Below are 14966 nucleotides of genomic sequence, written 5' to 3'. Positions count from 1 at the left end.
TTATATGCTGGATTACGTTTATTGATTTGCGAATGTTGAACCAGCCTTGCATCCCAGGGATGAAGCCCACTTGATCATGGTGGATAAGCTTTTTGATGTGCTGCTGAAGCCGGTTTGCCAGTATTTTATTGAGGATTTTTGCATCGATGTTCATCAGGGATATTGGTCTAAAATTCTCTTTTTTTGTTGTGTCTCTGCCAGGCTTTGGTATCAGGATGATGTTGGCCTCATAAAAAGAGTTAGGGAGGATTCCCTCTTTTTCTATTGATTGAAATAGTTTCAGAAGGAATGGTACCAGCTCCTCCTTGTACCTCTGGTAGAATTCAGCTGTGAATCCATCTGGTCCTGGACTTTTTTTGGTGGGTAGGCTATTAATTGTTGCCTCAATTTCAGAGCCTGCTATTGGTCTATTCAGGGATTCAACTTCTTCCTGGTTTAGTCTTGGGAGAGTGTAAGTGTCCAGGAAATTATCCATTTCTTCTAGATTTTCTAGTTGATTTGCGTAGAGGCATTTATAGTATTCTCTGATGGTTGTTTGTATTTCTGTGGGGTCGGTGGTGATATCCCCTTTATCATTTTTTATTGCGTCTATTTGATTCCTCTCTCTTTTCTTCTTTATTAGTCTAGCTAGCGGTCTGTCAATTTTGTTGATCTTTTCAAAAAACCAACTCCTGGATTCATTGATTTTTTGGAGGGTTTTTTGTGTCTCTATCTCCTTCAGTTCTGCTCTGATCTTAGTTATTTCTTGCCTTCTGCTAGCTTTTGAATGTGTTTGCTCTTGCCTCTCTAGTTCTTTTAATTGTGATGTTAGAGTGTCAATTTTAGATCTCTCCTGCTTTCTCTTGTGGGCATTTAGTGCTATAAATTTCCCTCTACACACTGCTTTAAATGTGTCCCAGAGATTCTGGTATGTTGTATCTTTGTTCTCATTGGTTTCAAAGAACATCTTTATTTCTGCTTTCATTTCGTTATGTACCCAGTAGTCATTCAGGAGCAGGTTGTTCAGTTTCCATGTAGTTGAGCGGTTTTGATTGAGTTTCTTAGTCCTGAGTTCTAGTTTGATTGCACTGTGGTCTGAGAGACAGTTTGTTATAATTTCTGTTCTTGTACATTTGCTGAGGAGTGCTTTACTTCCAATTATGTGGTCAATTTTGGAATAAGTGCGATGTGGTGCTGAGAAGAATGTATATTCTGTTGATTTGGGGTGGAGAGTTCTATAGATGTCTATTAGGTCCGCTTGGTGCAGAGATGAGTTCAATTCCTGGATATCCTTGTTAACTTTCTGTCTCGTTGATCTGTCTAATGTTGACAGTGGAGTGTTGAAGTCTCCCATTATTATTGTATGGGAGTCTAAGTCTCTTTGTAGGTCTCTAAGGACTTGCTTTATGAATCTGGGTGCTCCTGTATTGGGTGCATATATATTTAGGAGAGTTAGCTCTTCCTGTTGAATTGATCCCTTTACCATTATGTAATGGCCTTCTTTGTCTCTTTTGATCTTTGATGGTTTAAAGTCTGTTTTATCAGAGACTAGGATTGCAACCCCTGCTTTTTTTTGTTCTCCATTTGCTTGGTAGATCTTCCTCCATCCCTTTATTTTGAGCCTATGTATGTCTCTGCATGTGAGATGGGTCTCCTGAATACAGCAGACTGATGGGTCTTGACTCTTTATCCAGTTTGCCAGTCTGTGTCTTTTAATTGGAGCATTTAGTCCATTGACATTTAAGGTTAATATTGTTATGTGTGAACTTGATCCTGTCATTATGATATTAACTGGTTATTTTGCTCGTTAGTTGATGCAGTTTCTTCCTAGCCTCGATGTTCTTTCCATTTTGGCATGTTTTTGCAATGGCTGGTACCGCTTGTTCCTTTCCATGTTTAGGGCTTCCTTCAGGGTCTCTTGTAAGGCAGGCCTGGTGGTGACAAAATCTCTAAGCATTTGCTTATCTGTAAAGGATTTTATTTCTCCTTCACTGATGAAGCTTAGTTTGGCTGGATATGAAATTCTGGGTTGAAAATTCTTTTCTTTAAGAACGTTGAATATTGGCCCCCACTCTCTTCTGGCTTGTAGAGTTTCTGCCGAGAGGTCTGCTGTTATTCTGATGGGCTTCCCTTTGTGGGTAATCCGACCTTTCTCTCTGGCTGCCCTTAAGATTTTTTCCTTCATTTCAACTTGGTGAATCTGGCAGTGATGTGTCTTGGAGTTGCTCTTCTGGAGGAGTATCTTTGTGGCGTTCTCTGTATTTCCTGAATTTGAATGTTGGCCTGCCCTACTAGGTTGGGGAAGTTCTCCTGGATGATATCCTGAAGAGTGTTTTCCAACTTGGTTCCATTTTCCCCCTCACTTTCAGGCACCCCAATCAGACGTAGATTTGGTCTTTTTACATAATCCCATACTTCTTGCAGGCTTTGTTCATTTCTTTTTCTTCTTTTTTCTTTTGGTTTCTCTTCTCGCTTCATTTCATTCATTTGATCCTCAATCGCTGATACTCTTTCTTCCAGTTGATCGAGTCGGTTACTGAAGCTTGTGCATTTGTCACGTATTTCTCGTGTCATGGTTTTCATCTCTGTCATTTCGTTTATGATCTTCTCTGCATTAATTAGTCTAGCTGTCAATTCTTCCACTTTTTTTTCAAGATTTTTAGTTTCTTTGCGCTGGGTACGTAATTCCTCCTTTAGCTCTGAGAGGTTTGATGGACTGAAGCCTTCTTCTCTCATCTCGTCAAAGTCATTCTCTGACCAGCTTTGATCCGTTGCTGGCGATGGGCTGCGCTCCTTTGCAGGGGGAGATGCGCTCTTATTTTTTGAATTTCCAGCTTTTCTGCCCTGCTTCTTCCCCATCTTTGTGGTTTTATCTGTCTCTGGACTTTGATGATGGTGACGTACTGATGGGGTTTTGGTATAGGTGTCCTTCCTGTTTGATAGTTTTCCGTCTGACAGTCAGAAGGACTGTCTGTTGGTCTGTTGGAGATTGCTTGAGGTCCACTCCAGACCCTGTTTGCCTGGGTATCAGCAGCAGAGGTTGCCGAAGATAGAATATTGCTGAACAGCGAGTGTACCTGTCTGATTCTTTCTTTGGAAGTTTCCTCTCAGGGGTGACGCCACCCTGTGAGGTGTGGGGTGTCAGACTGCCCCTAGTGGGGGATGTCTCCCAGCTAGGCTGCTCAGGGGTCAGGGACCCACCTGAGCAGGCAGTCTGTCCGTTCTCAGATCTCAACCTCCGCGTTAGGAGATCCACGGCTCTCCCCAAAGCTGTCAGACAGAGTCGTTCGGGTCTGCACCGCCCCCGCTCTTTCCCCTAATGGACTGCAGCTGTGCGCTGTCCGCAGCGGTAGAGTCTACAGAGACAGGCAGGCTTCCTTGAGCTGCTGTGAGCTCCACCCAGTTCGAGCTTCCCAGCGGCTTGTTTACCTACTTAAGCCTCAGCAATGGCGGGCGCCCCTCCCCCAGCCTCGCTGCTGCCTTGCGGATAGATCGCCGCAGACGGCTGTGTTAGCAGTGAGGGAGGCTCCGTGGGCGTGGGACCCTCCCGGCCAGGTGTGGGATATATTCTCCTGGTGTGCCTGTTTCCTTCAAGCGCAGTATTGGGGTGGGAGTTACCCGATTTTCCAGGTGTTGTGTGTCTCAGTTCCCCTGGCTAGGAAAAGGGATTCCCTTCCCCCTTGCGCTTCCAGGTGAGGCGATGCCTCGCCCTGCTTCAGCTCACGCTGGTCAGGCTGCAGCAGCTGACCAGCACCGATTGTCCGGCACTCCCTAGAGAGATGACCCCAGTACCTCAGTTGAAAATGCAGAAATCACCGGTCTTCTGTGTCGCTCGCGCTGGGAGTTGGAGACTGGAGCTGTTCCTATTCGGCCATCTTGCTCCGCCCCCCGACAGTGGAAGATCTTATTAGATCTCTCTCAATAATTGGCAGATCAAGCAGACAGAAGGTTAATAAAGCCCTACTAGACTTAAACAACAAAATTAATAAGTGTTCCTATAGCTCTTAAGGCTAGCTTGGCTTTGCTGGTAATGATTGGCCATCCTTGCCATTTACATACTACAGCACTCTGATATCTGTCTATGACCTTCTTTCCCTGTGCTTTAGGGTACCTGGGAGAATGTGCACTTACCACTTTTCAGTAAAGTCATTCAGGGAACTGCATACCAGTCTGCCCTTGTGGCAGATACTTATAAACTTCATGGGAAGGCAAGTCCAGTGCTCTCAGGCATTTGAGGTTGGTCAGGTAAAAAGGGTCATATGACAGTCTTTTAGCATTCCAAATACTTTTCATTTTCCTTCCTCAATTCCTACTTCCCCTCTCCTTTAGATTTATCCTCCTTTTTTCTTCTTTTCTTGCTTTCTTTCCTTTTCCTTTCCCCTCTCTCTTCCTATCACTCTTTGTCTTTTACCCCCTAAGTATTATATTATTTTAAATCTCCCTGGTGATAGAAAAGGAAAAGTAGTCCAACCTCTTTTTAAATAATAAAATCAATTTTAACCAATATTTTAAAAATTGAATTTGCCAATAGTAAGTATAGGTTTTTATTATTTTAAATTATTATTTTATTGAATATTATAATAAGTATAACAATTTAAGCAGCTAGTCCATTTTAGAATTTTTTTTTTTCTGAGTGGACCATATTAAACAAAATTTCTACTAACACAAATTTTTTACAAAATAAAGACTGTCAATTTTTTTAACTGCTGAATTCTCTTTTTAATGTCTATGGCTACATTTCATATTTTTATTAAAGAGGAAACAGTAATGAGCAGTTGTTAGCGCACAATCAATCACTTACTTTTCCAAAGTATTTGTGATTCAGATACTCATGTGCCTACAAAAATATAATAAAATAACTAAAATGGGAAAAAGTTCACTGTACTTGTGATATGGTTTGGATCTGTGTCCCTGCTCAAATCTCATTTTAAATTGTAATCACCATATTGGAAGAGGGAACTAGTAGGAGGTGATTAGATCTTAGGGGTGGTTTCACATGAATGGTTTAGCACCATACTCTTGATGCTGTACTCAGGATAGTGAGTGAGTTCTAGCGAGGTCTAGTTGTTTAAAAGTGTATAGTACCTCCTTCCACTCTCTTCTCTTACTCGTGTTCTGCCATGTAAGATACCTACTCCTGCTTTGTCTTCTGCCATGATTGTAAGTTTCCTGAGTCCTCCCCAGAAACCAAGCAGATACTTCCATGCTTCCTTTGTAGCTTGCAGAACCATAAGCAAATTAAACTGTTTTTTTACTTAAATAAATTTCCTAGTCTCAGGTATTTCTTTATAGCAATGCGAGAATGGCCTAAGAGAGCAGGTAAGTTAGTCTTTTGACTTATACAATAGAAAAAAAGCTTACATTAAGAGTTTTTAGTAGTAGGTGGCAGTGTGATTAACAAATAGGCCAAAAAATTCTCTAAAATATAATTATTCATGTTTTCTAATAATAAATATTATACAATTATGTATATACATGTAGTAAATATAATTATTCATTCTTGATTATTCATTTTCTGAATTAAAAGCTCTGACTACTGTTTGTTAATAATATACCAAAGGCCGGGCGCGGTGGCTCAAGCCTGTAATCCCAGTACTTTGGGAGGCCGAGACGGGTGGATCACGAGGTCAGGAGATCGAGACCATCCTGGCTAACATGGTGAAACCCCGTCTCTACTAAAATATACAAAAAACTAGCCGGGCGAGGTGGCGGGCGCCTGTAGTCCCAGCTGCTCAGGAGGCTGAGGCAGGAGAATGGCGTGAACCCGGGAGGCGGAGCTTGCAGTGAGCTGAGATCCGGCCACTGCACTCCAGCCTGGGCAACAGAGCGAGACTCCGTCTCAAAAAAAAATAATAATAATATACCAAAAACAACTATAGAAGGCAGTGTTCAACTTACTATATTACTTAATCTCTTCCATATGTTTGATGTGTTTTTATATAATTGTCACCTATTAAGGCACAAACAAGTCTAATAAATTAGTTAATCAAATTATATTCTATGAAGCCCCAGAATTCTTCTGAATTGCTTTGGCTTATCTGTAGTGAGGCCATGGTAGTAAATGGGGACTTCCAGCTCCTCATTCTACTTCAACCAGATCTCCAGTTTCCTTTGTTTTATATGTTAATTCCATTTTAAATATTGTTCATACACAGTACATCTAAGCCAGAAAATAAAATTTTTTGAAAGCTATTAATCAAATCCCACTCATTGAAAGAGATTAAGAAGTTTGGAGGAGTGTGCGGGTTGATTAACTACTTACTAGGTACTATACCCACTACCTGGGTCCAATATACCCATGTAAAAATTCAACACATGTAACTCCCTGTATCTAAAATAAAAGCTAAAATTTAAAAAATTATAAAGTTAAAAATTGTTTAAAAAATCGATGTTCTTAAATAGTTGGAGGATATTAAAATAATGCTTATATCTTAGCTTTCACAACTATTTTTAGATGGTTTTCAGTTTTAAAATCACATGCCAAAAATATCTGGGAGGGACTACCTTGTATCCATGGGGGGAAATAAACCCTTTTCTGGTATTAAAAATATATGGAGTAAATTTAGAAAATAAACTTGTGGTTGAAAAATGAAAGAAAAACAAAAAAAAAAGTTGAGTTTGTAAAAAACCTTAAGTTGTTTGCTTAAGGTCTCACAATGTAGAATTGGAACCAAAACTGAAAAAAGAGGGTTTTTAACTCTCAGTTGATTTTATCTTTTTCAGGTCACAAGTTTTACACATGTATCTTTCTCTGCAGTTAGTGCACTGTAGATTATTACAGTAAAAGCCCAAGTTGATCATATCTGCCTATACACAGGTTTTGTATAGTCTCCCTTTCCTCATTGCCCTGGTTGTGGCCACGTGACTTGCTTTGGACAAAGGATCATTTAGGAATGGGAAAGAGGCAGACATTTGATAGCTTCTTTTACATTAATCTCTTTTTTGCTGCTGGTAGTTCTTATGTACTCTATGAAAAACGATTGGGCTCATCTCATATAGGATTAGAGTGCTCAAGGACAGAATTCCCAGCTGAGATCCAAAGGCCACAGTCAATACCCAGGATATATACAGGTCAAAATATCCAGGTAGTACCATGTGGAGATGATAAGCTGTCCCAAATGAGCTCAGGCCACAGAATTATGAGCAAATGAATGGTTGTTGCTTTAAATCACTAAGTTTTTGGGTAGTTTGTTATGCAGTTGTAGCTGAACAAAACAATGGTATTGATTTTTTGTTCCAACTATGACCTATTCTAGGATCTGAACAGAGTATATTTTTATGGGTTATTTGAAAAACTGTAGATAGCACTGATTTCTTACAATAACCAAAGTTAAATGAAATGATGTAGTCTTTACTTCAAGAAACCCTTTCTTTATGTTTCTTTATTTTCTTCAGTAATTGTAATTTTTCAGTAAATTTACATATATTCAGTTATCTTTAAATATAGAATCCTGACAGTTGCCACACGTGTAAAGAAAAGATACAGGTTAACTACATCTGAGTTGAGTAGGGATGGAAGGGACAGATCCAGATAGTCCCTAACATTTGTTATGCCCAAGTCAAGAGTTCAAATGGAAGCCCACATAACATATGTCTAAATTTTAAAAACTTATAAATCAAACTAACACATTTCAAAACAGAATACATTCTATTATTCTATGTAAAATGCATTTTAACAAATCTAACTTTATAAGAACCTTGAAGACCAAGTTTGAATTTAGAATTTTTGGACTCCTCAGAGTTTTGCACTAGAAAATGACAGCACAGGGTAGCTGGATGCTATTCAGGTGCCCACACCATTCTCTTCTGTCTTTCAACTCTAACATGCACTCTAATGGTTCTTATGTTTAAACATGTGAATATGTCAGCCCACACACTTACTCTTGGTCCATACCCTCCTAATAATGACCTCTTAGTTACTGCACAGGTCTAGGAGTCCTCTACCAGGAGGACTGACCTAGGGAAGAGTCTCGTGAAAGCACTGTAAACAGGATCAAGGAACTATGGATTGTGAATTATAATGTCTCATGAACTTGAACCATGGGTAGGGCTGGGATCCATATAGACCTGCCCCATTGGGCCCATGTATTTCTTGCATGTGCAGAGAGGCAATGCCAGAGGAGGATCAGAGTAAGGCCCTAGAAAGCATGAGACCAGGGCAGGAACCTCTGTATCCTAGGATTTGGGGCAGGTGTTAAGCTGGGTAATTCCAACAGCAGACCCTGAGATCTGGTCTTGAGAGCAAGTAGCTTGAGAGGTGATCTCAAAGCATAGGTAGGGGAGTGGGAGACTGCAAAGAGAAGAAACCAATTCCGGGGGTTTTAATTAACAGGTTATCATTGCAGGCAATTGGGTCTCAGTCCCACTGGGGGCCTCTGGAAGTTGGTGTCAAATTCACCTCAGAGTTCTTCTAACCAAAGGGCAAGAAAACAGGTTTTTTTATTCTTTGTTATTTACCAATTTTGATCAATTTTTGGTTTGGTACTGCTCCTGCAGGCTTTTACTACCCCTTCTGGATTATCTATGTGAGAACTGAGTACCATTCTTTGTTTAGAGAGAACTTTCTAAGGAGAAAGTCACAGGTATCGATAAATCCATGCCCTTTAAGGCATACTTAAAGGGGACATGTCAAGGCGTGGACAGCATTTGCTACAGTCCAGAATTGGAAATAAGTTTATGAAAACATGTCCCATTATGATATGACGGCACAATGTGTCCAGTAAAATTTCCAAATTTCTGAAGATCAAAATGGTTTCTACCTCTGCTAGTTTACATCTGACAGGGACCCAAATACTGTCAAATAAATATCTTAACCCAGAAGTTTTTAAATCTCTTATTTATAATATATATCACCCCTACTTATGTTTCTGATACAACTTAATAAAATTATTTTGGATATTTAAAAATGAAACAGATATTGATTTATAAATACATCATCAAAATTAAAACTATAATTTCTACAAATTCCACTATTATAATGGGTTTCCTTTTGGATTTGTAAGGGAGAGGGGGCTGACATTGTGTAGTCCTTAAGGTCCTTGCTCATAAACATTTCATGAGTTGGAAAATGTACACTTAAGAATGTCTTTGGCTTTAACTTTCAGACTCACCAATCATTAGTAAATGAACATCTTTTTGGAAACAGAAATGTATAACATAAAGCTTTCGACAGAAATTTTATACTTGAACTTGTGCGTTGCAATGATTGTGTAGCATTAAAGAGCTAGAAGTTTTTTATCTTTGATGAAAACAATAGTTATTCTGCAATTCTCAAAATTTTCTGAAGTTTAATTCTCATTTAAATAAAATAAATCGAAACTAATAGAATTCTATTTAAATTACATATTCTAAATATTTTTATTTCATTCTCTTCATCCAAGACAAAAAAATAAGTTCTCTTTATGCCTGTTATTAAAACAACAAATAATTTTCCATGCTGATTTGTTCTGTTGAGATTGCCACAACCCAAATACCTCTCTCAGGATAAAACTAATCGATTAACAACAGATAATAAAATGTGCCTAAAGTCCTTTTTGCCAAGAAAAAAATGTATTCTAAAATTAAGTTTATACTTGACTAGGATGGAACAAAAATAACATTCTGAGAGCCTTTGAGAGTAACTGTTTTTTCCTCAGACCAGCTGATGCTCTTGGACTTGTTAGATGTAATACAAATTTCAAATGTTATGCATTATCAGCATGTTTTAATATGTACTATTAAATGTAACATTATACATTATATATACTGTATTACATATAGCAACATAGATATGGAATGTATGCTATATAATATTCAATTAATGTAAGGTATAATATATAACATTACATAATGTATACTTTATAACACACACACATAACTCTTGTTTGATAAAGGATTTAGGGTAGTTAATGTTCTTGTATATAATGCTCTTGCATATAAATGTTCTTGCATATCTTGGCATATAAATTTCATTGTATTTGAAAACAACGTGCCACCTTTCACATTTGAAGTGTCACTGCAAAAGAATTAAAATTATAGCCATTTAATGTCATAATATGTGTCTGGTCCATTGATTGATAGGCTTGATTTGTTTTCTTGGTTTCAGAGAACTTCCTTCCACAGAATTAAGCGTCAGACGTTTTTAAAATCATTTGTTGTTCGTTGACTATTTAAATATTTTGGCATTAACCATGAAATTTGTATTATGTTCTTATACTGCATTCTACTTTTGGGTTGCCAAATTTTTATAACTATTTTCTCACTTTATGGAAGCTAAGAAAATGGTGACCTTCAGAGAAAAAGTGGTGTTGCCCGAAAGGAAAGAATGAGACTAGATAGCTCACCTAGCATAGGAAGTAAAATTAGCTATTAACTTAAGATAAATATTATAACAGGGTGTTATGAGAAGTGTTAATTACACATGGCCGTTTCTGGTTCCATTGGTTATTAACTATGAAAAAATTATTTCTATCTGCTAGCCAAGTTGCAAATTATTTTGATTGCTGTGAGACAGAGCACCTCTAAGTCGTAGAAATGTGGCAGACAGTAAAGCCCATCTAATATTGCATATATTTCCTTATATCTCAGCCCCCTTTCAATTAGGTAGAGTCACATAGCTGGGTCTTGCCAGTTAAATGTAATGTGCATATTGATTTTGAGCTGAAAACTGAAAAGTCCTTGAGCAAACTTCCAGCCATTCCTTTTCCCCTGACCTCTCAGCCAAAGAACAGAGATGTTTGTTATGGTACAACTGCAAGATGGTAGTATCTTTCACAGTAGGGAGTCCTGAGTGACTTTGAGGAGCAGACTGTTCTCTGACTTATTTATCTAATTGATAAATAAGCTTGCATAGTAAGCCCTGGAGACTTAGAGATAGTGTGTTATCCCAGTGAAACCTATTTTAGGTTATGCAGTACAATTTAATATAATAATATTAAATATTGCTTACCAAGATGAATTTTAGGTTTTATATGATTTTAAATGAACTGTTTTAAAATTATTTTGATAGTTTCAGATGGATCTGTACCACTTCCTTTGCAATTTCTTCCTCTCCATCCTGGACGCTACCCTTGTAAAATTTTATTGAAATCAAGGTATGATGTGCGTGCCTATTATGTTGAAGGTATTGTGAATGAAGAACAACCAGAGGCCACATTTGAGTTTGAAACACCAGCATTTGAAGCCCTTACTCAGAATATTCCAGTAGTATGTATAAACTTTTTTGGTACCTTTCTTTATTCATATTGCCACTGTGTCAAAGTCCTCTAGATGTCTCATCTTGAACTATTACAAATTTCTGATTGTCTTATCTGCTGTCAATTATTTCTTCATATTTGTGTCAGAATCTCTTCCTAAATATAAATGTTACTCTGTTACTCATCTCATCAATCACTTCTGCTGGATCTTTTTGCTTAAAACAATTAACTCCAATGTCCTTAATGTATCATTAAATTCCTTCTTGCTTCACAAAGCAGAGTTATGGACTCTCAGGTCACTCTACTCTAATTTCTGTTGTGATCTAATACTTGGTTAAGATGGGTTCATAGGCACTGAGAACAACGATTGGCTGTAGCTTGGCTACTTATTAGCCAGAGTGACAATATAGTGTAAAAGAAGGTAAGGTAATTGTAAAGAAGTTTGGCTTTTTAGAGGGATAAATTGCCTTTTTTGGTTTGTTTGTCTAATTATTAAAGACATGACAAAAGTCAATCTGAAGCACAAAATTTTGTTCTGATGAGACATATAATCTTTGCTATGTGAGCAATCTACCAGTTAGAATACCTGTTATTACCTCGAATTAGGAGTAAAGAGTGTCCTCTAAGGCCATTTTATCATTTTACTGGCAATTAGTAAGTGAGACAAAGGGAAATTTCTTTAGATATTAAATAATCCTTTGATAGATCAATGAGGCAATGCTTTTATTTGACATAGAAAGAACATATAGTCATCATTATGCCTTATGTTTACATTTTTGATATTTATTCTTAACAAATATGACTTTCCAATGGTGATTCCTAGGAAATACAATTAAAAATACAATATATAATGTTATAAAAAACACCAAGAATTCATATGTAATTCAATTTCATCAATATCATCCCTCTAATATTTTTGTACCTTTTTAATGCTTTAGAAAAATCAAACAAATGATAAATGTACATTTCGAGTTACTATAGAAGGAGAATGGTTTTGTGGACCTGTTGATTTACATGTTGGACCGGGTGAAATTGTGCAGTATCCTCTCACATTCAAACCTATTTTTGAATGTGTCATTACGGTATGAACTCATTGATATTTTCCCCAGTATTAATTAATAGTATCATTAGTCAGTAAACTGATGTATGACATTAGTCTTTTAATTGATAGTACAACTTCTTAGCAGAAAAGTTAATATTTTCCATGTATTTGACTATTTTTACTTAAAACTTTAATACATGTTTTAATATGAAGCATAAACATCATGAACATAACAATATTTTTGTCTGTGAATACTAGCGTTCAAATTAATTTTTTACAGCATGCTGAACAAAGTAAGATAATTACTTTTCCTTCCTGTTCATTAAAGAAATTGGTATATCAGAAAATACTTTCTTAAGACAATATTTCTTTTACATGGAAGTAGACATGCATATAATTGCTGTGTATGAGAATGCCTATATACATTCTGTAAGTTAGAGAGAGAGGGTAATGAGAAATAAATGACTTTTCACCAGAAATTTGTCTTTATGTGTTCGGTAGAAGCATTTATTTGTGTATTGAAAAAGTCAATGACTAACACCTCTCTACAAGCTCATTTTATTAACCAGACACAAGATTAGTAAGAGAGCAGAGGTTGTTTAACATTTAACTATGACTCCTATAGACCTGAAATTTGTCTGATTTCTCATAGGGTAAACTTATTCTACAAAATGAAGTAGATGGTATGGAGCACATCTTTGACATAAAAGGGGTTGGAAAAAAACCTTCAGCCTTGGAACACATTACTGTGGAATGTCAAGTGGGGAATGTGACACAAAAACATATAACATTGCCTAATTTGACAAATACTGCCCTAACATTTAAGGTAAGCATTTATTTTTAGTGTGAAAGTGTTTTCTTCTGAATATGGTGAATCACATGAACTATAATAATTACAAACAGTTTTTTAAACATTTAGTTTTACTTAATCAGATGAAGCAGTGTCACATAAGATGTTTACAATCCTATTATTAGTCCAACAGCTTTTAAATATCATTTCAATTATAAAGTTGAATTAGGATGAAATAAGTCTTATATTTATATAACTATGAAGCACATTAAAATCTTATTTGAGTCATGCGCTTTTCATTGAAAAATTGTACATGATAATAAAAGGTGTTTTCAAAAATATTTACAAACATCTTTTAAAATTTTAACGTGAAATCTGTAGGCAAAACAAAATTTCAGAAGTGTAGCCTATTATTTACCAGTGTGAATAATAGTGGAAATACTAAGGAATGCATAATTGTTTACATCCTTTCACTTATTTATTTTTTGTTTTAGGTTTTGTTTTTTTTTTTTTTTGATCTATTGCTCAAGTTGGAGGGCAGTGGTATGATCTTGGCTCACTGCAACCTCCACCTCCTGGGTTCAGGTGAATCTTGTGTCTCAGCCTCCCAAGTAGCTGGGATTATAGGCATGTGCCACCACACCCAGCTACTTTTTATATTTTTTGTAGAGATGGGGTTCCACCATGTTGGCCAGGCTGGAATCAAACTCCTGGCCTCAAGTTATCCACCCACCTTCGCCTCCCAAAGTGCTTGGATTACAGGCATGAGCCGCTGTGCCTGGCCTATATCATTATTTTTTTATGAAGCATTATACTCTTCCATCCTCACTTGGTTCGTTTAAACCAATCTTTAAATAACATTTTCCACTCACTCCTACAATTATCTACAAATAATTACTTGCTTAATAGGATCCTCAAAAGAAGCTTCAAATGTCTACCTAGTATAGGTGCCTGAATTCAGTTTTAGAGGGGACTACAGAAGTTTGTAAATTCTCTGGGTTTACTCTTTGCTTTTTTGGTAACCCTGATAAATATGTGCCTTGGTTTTCCTCTTCTTTCTTTGCTAGATTGTAAATGAAATTAATATTCTAAAGGAAACTCTTATCTTTTCACGTCTGGCTGAAATTTTTCAGTGCCATCTCTTACCTTCAAAATCAAAACCTAGTCCTTTGCCCATTTTTTTATAGAGATATCTGGATTTTAATGTCTTTTTTTTCTGTTGAGTTGTGTTTTCCTTATATTTTATGATATGGTTTGGCTGTGTCCCCACCCAGATCTCATCTTGAATTGTAGCTCCCATAATTCCCATGGTCATGGGTGGGACCTGGTGGGAGGTAATTGAATCATGTGGGCTGGTTTTTCCCACACTGTCCTCGTGATAATGAATAAGTCTCATGAGATCTGATGGTTTTATAAAGGGAAGTTCCCCTGCACATGTTCTCTCTGGCTTACCACCATGTAAGACGTATCTGTTACTTTTTACCATGATAGTGAGGCCTCCCCAGCCACATGGAAGTGTGTGTCCATTAAAAAGATATTTCTTTATAAATTACCCAGTCTTGGGTGTATCTTTATCAGCAGCATGAAAATAGACTAATACATTTTAACTATTATCCTCATATCACCTATGTAATTTGCAAATATTTTGCCCATTCCTCAGGTTGCCTTTTATTTCATTGATTGTTTCCTTTGCTGTGACCTCTGTGAACTCAAGACCAGTAACATGTGAAGTTTGATACTGTTGACCTACCTTCTTAATGCTATTCACCCTTTATTTTATATTATTCTACATTTCTTGTTTCCTTGACATTAATTCCTTAACATGGATTATCAAGTGATAATCAAACCTTGATTATTACTTATCTGGTCCTTTTATTCCTCTAATCTTCTGATTTCAAGTTTCATGCATCAAAAGCATCCTTATTTCTGTATGTGGATAAAGGAAAACTCTTTTAAACAGTTGGTGAGAGTGTAAATTCGT

At 36.9% G+C, this 14966-nt stretch overlaps 1 protein-coding gene across 1 annotated transcript in view; it reads left to right on the top strand.

Moving 5' to 3' along the window:
- Positions 1-14966, top strand: part of CFAP47 (cilia and flagella associated protein 47) — a 480485-nt gene that overhangs the window by 298697 nt on the left and 166822 nt on the right. Inside the window, 3 exon segments of the mRNA XM_033201412.1 lie at positions 10967-11163; positions 12092-12235; positions 12848-13021. Of these exon segments, the coding sequence (XP_033057303.1) occupies positions 10967-11163; positions 12092-12235; positions 12848-13021 (515 nt within the window).

Source organism: Trachypithecus francoisi, unplaced genomic scaffold, assembly GCF_009764315.1.
Source record: "Trachypithecus francoisi isolate TF-2019V2 unplaced genomic scaffold, Tfra_2.0 Lachesis_group6, whole genome shotgun sequence".
Taxonomy (NCBI): domain Eukaryota; kingdom Metazoa; phylum Chordata; class Mammalia; order Primates; family Cercopithecidae; genus Trachypithecus; species Trachypithecus francoisi.
This window is presented reverse-complemented; position numbering and strand designations above follow the sequence as displayed.